Source organism: Sprattus sprattus (assembly GCF_963457725.1).
Source record: "Sprattus sprattus genome assembly, chromosome: 10".
NCBI lineage: Eukaryota > Metazoa > Chordata > Actinopteri > Clupeiformes > Clupeidae > Sprattus > Sprattus sprattus.
The window spans coordinates 12,715,588-12,722,142 of NC_137908.1; the positions used below are offsets into that span (position 1 = coordinate 12,715,588).

Consider the following 6,555-nt stretch of genomic DNA (forward strand, 5'->3'; position numbering starts at 1 on the left):
GATCTGGCTCGACATCTGTGCAACAGGTACCTGTGAAAGAAGTTTCCACTCGCTTTTCAGTTTGTGCTCAGTTCAATCTTTATTCATGTCTAATGACATTAATGCATGATTAATTGCTGCTATAATGGCAAAATATAAACTCCTACACAGTAACTGGATTTACATTTGCATTTTAAAATTGATGTTTACCTGATTAATGGGTGTGTTTCAAATATATGTGAAATCAGTCAAAACTGTCTGCTCTGTTTTCCATAGTATTTTTTTTCTCAACATGTTTATAATTTTCTTAAAAAGCCTGAATTCTGTGTTTTCAGTTTTGCGAAAAAAATTTTAAATAGTTACTTTTTGTTTTGTTAACCATCTTGAAATATCTAAAAAATATGAAACAGCACTCAACAACATTTCAACATATTTAGTATGGATAATTTTACTAGAATTTTTTTTACATCATAAAACTGTGATTGCTCATATAGAAAACAAGTTTTTAAGTTTGTTTTTCTAAAAAATATTTATCATGCATTAATAAAAACAGCACATTCCACAATATACATCTTTCCAAACTTTTACAAATGAAAAAGAAAACTGTTTCATAACTGATAAAACCACATGAACACAAAAATGTATAGATTAAATTATCACGCAAGTTATTTTTTTACCGTTACTTTATTTCAATCATCTGAAATTGTGTACTTTGATTTCAGATCTTGTTTTTAAAATATCTAAAATATCTTTTGTTAAAGCAAGCATCTGCTTTTGTCAAAATTCACATTATAATTATTCATGAAAATGTTAAGTTGTGTGGACCAAAAAGTAATCAAAGTAAACTTTAAAATGTACCCCACAAAATCACCAGGTACCATTCCCACCACTTACCTCTTTTTAAATCTGTCCTTAGTTATGTCTTGTATTTTTTGGATATTAACAATTTCAAAGTGGAGCGTCTGTGACATTTATATTTTGCATATAGTAATCATTGCGATAATCCTCCATCTGCCCCACAGATTTGGTTAAAATGGACTCCAGATTCCTGCTGTGCTGCCTAGTTCTGAGCTCGACGGGCTGTGTGGTGGTGTACACACACATGCTGCTCGAGGAGCGGGTCAGAAACACCAATGAGTCTCCTATGGACGCGCTGCAGGAGCAGACACATTCCCAGACTCCCCCAGTCCTCATTGTCGGTAATCCTGGCTAATGTCCACTTAAATTCCAGCTGCAGCTCCACATTTTTATTATTTTCATAGAGATGTTTAATTTGTTGCAAAATATTTATATGTATAAATATATATTGTGGTGTGGTTGAGGGAAATGTAGCACTGATCCATTGTAATTCTTTCGTGGAAGTAACAAAATCTGATGCTCTGGCTTTGCCGTGCGTACACACAGGAAGTATGCACTGAGAGGCGTTTTTGTTATTAGTGGGCTCAGAGCGACCTATCAGGTCAGCGATCATATTCTTCGTATTATGCGTGCTCCTGCTGCAAGCAAGCCAAGTGCTGCTGTTTGTTCGGTGCTAGTCCATCCATTGGGGATAGTGCCTTCTGAAAACGTGTCTATCTTTTATAGAATTACCAAAAAAGGCTAAGAAAAACAAGATAAAAACAGAGAAGAGGCCAAAGAAGGTAATTATCACTATACTACTTACAAACTCATGTGTTTCAGCTGAAATGTTAGGAAGTTCTACTGATTTGTACAGAATTGTACAAATATTGGTATTCGTATAAAGTTTCTTCCAACAGCTGAAATTGAGGAAAAAGAACATCAGATGATTGTCATCCAGATTTCATATGCATGTGTTTTTAAGCACTGAAAAGTGCACTTATTGACAGTTTGATTATATCAACAGCCTGTATAAAATGTAACCTTACAGAACAAGTACAGCACGAAGAGCAAACGGCCCACTCCACCAGCTAACTGCGTGCCCTTGTGGGGGAGCTGCAAGACGCCCAACGCTGTGTGCTGCGAGTTCTGCGCCCAATGTTACTGTCGCATCTTCAAAACCGTTTGCTACTGCCGCATGGGCTACCCAGGCTGCTGAGCACAACAGAAACGTGTGTGTTTCGACACAGACTTAGTGGCTCTACAGTACACATTACAGTGGACTGGCTGCTTGGATCCAGTTGGAGTGATGGATTATGTGGACGTCATAATGGACTGACAGTAGAGAATAAAAAGGCTTTTTTTAATTTAAAAAAGCATTGCACATGATAACAGAGACTTTACTCCCCCCTGCACAAATCTAGATTCATTATTATATTTTTATTTATTATCATTGCAATATTTTTTTTATCATAAAAGCACCATTTATTAGAATCCATATGTAAGATACTATGTCCCAGATGAAAATAAAAGTTGGGAGGATTGTGTATGGAATATCTTGTCATGCGATACATTTATGGGATTTTGTTGGTTTAGGGTAGGTTAACCATGAAGTAAACTATCACATGGCACCAATGTTTTATATACACTAAGGCACTGAGGACGCACAGACAACATAAATAATGAGATTATGCAGATTAATGTTTTGCATGATCCTAACTGAAGTCGTTTTTGGACAATGTTATTTAATTATTCTCTGATGGTTATTATAATAGGTTCTAAATGATGTGGCATCTGCAATACATCCAAAATGGCTTGTTACTTCTTGCCATTTAACCAATTGTAATGTATCATTCACCTGATGTGGTTGCATACCGCATATGAAGGTGTAATGGCATTTACAAGAAATAAATCTATGTAGATATGTAAATATATATAGATAGATATATAGGTATATATAAATATAAGGTTGAAGTACACACAATTTAATCATGCAACATACTTCCATAGTTGAATAAAGTTAAAACAGTCTTTCTTGAATATGTTCTATGAACACAACATACATTTGTTGCTGAAATGTAATATTTTACAATCCATTTGCTCTGCATTGAATCCAAATGTTTGTGTTTAGTAAGTATAGTTAAATGATCTCTAGGACATTGTTGTCTGTCTTATCGGCCTTTTTGAATTAATATGACATCTGATTGTGTCACAAAAAAAATGCATTGGATTTACTTGATTAAAACATGTACATTGATTCTACATAAACAAATTGTGTTCAACAAAGTATATCTATTCAGGTTTTCAATATTGTTTGAGTAAAATAGGGATTTCTTATCAGTTAATCCTATTGTAATTACTAAAATAATTATACAATTTATTTTTTAAAGGGTTTACTTTCAAATATATGCTCATATTGGCCTTTGTATACATTCTTAGACTCTCACTGTTGAAATGGATAATGGACCACTGAGTAACCTCAAACCTCAATATGCACTGAGCCACATTGGATCATTGCTTCAACATCTAGATTCGATTTTTTTTTTTTATGTTGCCACATTCACCAAAGAAAACTATTATTTTAATACATCTCAACAAAATTCCAAGTATTTCAATTAAACAACCCCCTGAGTCCAAATTGGAATGAAAATGACATATACACATTCTTTATGTTTAATTTTTTTCCCTTTATGTTTTCCTTTTAGTTTTTTTTTTGCGTGTCCTTAAGGCAGTTAAGGGAGGCCAACTATGCGTTGTAAAAGTGACAAGGTCTATGAATCAGCCTCCAGCTAAGGTTTCCGGGCCGCTGTGCTTTTGTTCTGGCGCTGTGAGGAGAGCACTTTAAAGCAGCATCCTTTCAATAATGGTGTCTCCTGGGATGGACCTCCACAGATGCTGCTTTCCATGGGTGCTGCTTTGAAAAATCAGCTCAAGACAGTTTTGTTGTTGTGAGTGAACGGGATATTAAGGAAAGCCAACACACATATTCCATTGTTCGACTTTTTTGTTTGTTTGTTTGTTAACAAGTAAACTATTAATGTATTTAGGAACATGCAGACCTTGTATTTTAGCAAATTGAGTTATTTAAAGCACAGGAACCTGAGTGCATTTTAAATTATTATTTATCGTAATAATAATAATAAGGATTCCAGAGATTAATTCATCTTGGGCCCTCAGCGGACCCAGTAAAATAACATGTTTAATTCCTGACCCTCACAATAGAATAGAACTGTATTTAGGTGGCTTGAATGTATACACATGAGAATAGGATTATATGTTATCTGTATGACTTCATCACTGTTCTGTTCAGTGTTTACATTAAAAATTTGCCTAGTCATGTGACATGCCCGTGGAGTTGCTAAAGATCTAAAGGAGATCTTGTGTTCAGCTTTACATGCATTGCCTAAGCTGCAGGGAACACATACAAGAGTGGATGCACAGTCTCTGAGCTACCACAAGCAAGTCTGTCTCAAAACAAGCCATGAAATGAACGGGTTACTATGATGATTTTCTCCCATGAACATGGCTCTTGATCTAAGGCAATGGATCATTAAACACAGTTCCCTTCATTTTTAGTTCTGTGTGGAAATATGTGCTGACTACAGATAGTGGGTTAGCTCAAACAAGATGGAAGTAAGGGTCAGGCTGAACTGTGGGACCCTAGTTAATGGTTAGATTAAAAACTGTCTCCTTCCTTCCAGCAAGAGTGCTAAGGACCGGAGATCTGGTAATGAGGAGGCACTAAGCATGGGTCAGCTCTCGTTCAACATGGCCAATAAAACTGTGTACAGAAAAGAATGCACAGAAACACAGTGACACATTAGGTACCAGATGTTACAGCTGGTTTCTATTCAAAGTTCAGAGAGAAAAAAAAGAAAACAATAATCCAAACGTAAATTGAGTAGTTAGGTGTCTCAGGAAAGGGTTTCTGGCTCACACTTTAATGTTTCACTGTGTCTAATTGTCCACAGGCAAACTGAAAGTACACTGCAAAATAGTGTCCAGCTAACTTTCTAAAAGTTGGTTCTAAGACTATTTTGAGCATATAGGGTCCCATTGGATAAACTACTCTGAAGTGTTGAATATGTAGAGGTAATTTTAGAGGGCTACACAGGAACACCAGTGTTGACATTTACACAATCTTGATCTCGTTTAACACTATTGCTTTTTACCCTGTTGGTGTTATTCTAACTTCCATTGTTGTCTCTGGTAGGTGTTAGGACTCAATTCCCTTTCAGTCGATTCACTCAGTACAACACAGATAGTATGGGATATCACACGCTTGCGGGTCTGGATGAAGACACCTGTACAGAGGGTATGCACATGACGTCACAGTAGGCACAAGTCACTGTGGTTGCACCCACTAACACCCACTTTCAGTGACAGAAAGACTAACTTACTGAATGGCAGCGTTCAGCTTGAATTCCACGAAAACACCAAAAACATGTCGTCTAGGGTTCTATGAAACACGCATTGAAATATTATGGGACAGAAATGTATGTAAGTGAAACAGAGTGGACGAAGGTGAACAGATTAGTATTGAGGAGCAATGGGCCTCATTCTCGAACATTTTCTGAAGTTTCTTCTGAAATGTTTCTTACGGGCTTCGGAAAAACAACGTAAGAAAAATTGAAAATGTGTTCCTAGGCAGCAGAAGTGTTCTGAGCTGTGCTCCCCGGAAGAGTTTTCTTAAATTGAAAGCGCATTCTCGCGCACCTGGATACATATATGCCCCGCCAGCTCCTCATAAGGGCACGCAACCGTAGTGACGCGTGCTGTCAGAATCTATGGAATCCACACGAAAGCAACTCGTAAGCAAGTCATATCAAAGTGGAAAGCGAGCACAAGTAAACGCTGATCTAACTTAACCAGTGCAGAGGTGGAGGTACTGTTGCAGGATGTATATGTGTCCATTCTATTCCACTATGGCTATTTTAACGCGATTTAGTTAAGTGATTATTTAGTAATTCACTTACATTTGCAGTGTTTGTGTACATTTACATTAACATTTAGTCATTTAGCAGACACTTTTGTCAAAGGCAACGTACAAGGGAGAGAACAGTCAAGCTACGAGCAAAAGAGACCTAGTGTAACAATAATTACTACTTTACATAAGGAATAGAAAAACAAAAAAGAAAAGAAAAAATAAGTGCAGGAATGTAACTGCTGTAAGTGCAAGTTAAGCACTAGTCGAAGTGCCAGTTAGGAAGGGAGGTGCTCTCTGAAGAGTTGGGTCTTTAAAAGCTTCTTAAAGGTAGAGAGGGACGCCCCTGCTCTGGTAGTGCTAGACCGTTAGTTCCACCAACGTGGCACTACAAATGAAAATAGTCTGGATTGCCTTGCTTGCTCAGACGGCGGTGCGAAAGACGCTCACTAGACGAGCGCAGCATCCTGGTGAAGTCCTTTTATTTATTTTATGTCACAGTGCGTCATAGAATCATGACTATACATGTGAAAAGTAATTGTTAATGATAAATCTATTCTCGTATTTATTCTTATTATAATATTTTTTTTATATTTTTTGGAGTGGTCCTTCCCGCCTCCAGCCAAGACCCACCATGTTTGCATAATTCTTCCTAATCCAGACTCCTATGATGGTGAAACAGTGTCTGCCATTGTTTCCGGATTTTCTAAGTGAGCTTATATTATCCTGGAATAAGTTTCTGTCTAACTATGCCTCTGTGCCTGATTCAGTGCAGTTCCTGGACCACAATGGAGCTGAGAAGTTGGGGCTCTTGC

The 6,555-nt window shown here is 37.1% G+C and overlaps 1 protein-coding gene across 1 annotated transcript; it reads left to right on the top strand.

The window, feature by feature from the left end:
• Positions 1 to 1,012: 1,012 nt before the first annotated feature.
• On the top strand, positions 1,013 to 2,035 carry asip1 (agouti signaling protein 1; the record flags this gene model as incomplete). The annotated part of the gene is made up of 3 exons (XM_080846046.1): positions 1,013 to 1,178; positions 1,564 to 1,619; positions 1,868 to 2,035. 3 exons carry the CDS (start codon positions 1,013 to 1,015, stop codon positions 2,033 to 2,035), a joined length of 390 nt encoding a protein of 129 aa, XP_080702172.1.
• Positions 2,036 to 6,555: the final 4,520 nt, after the last annotated feature.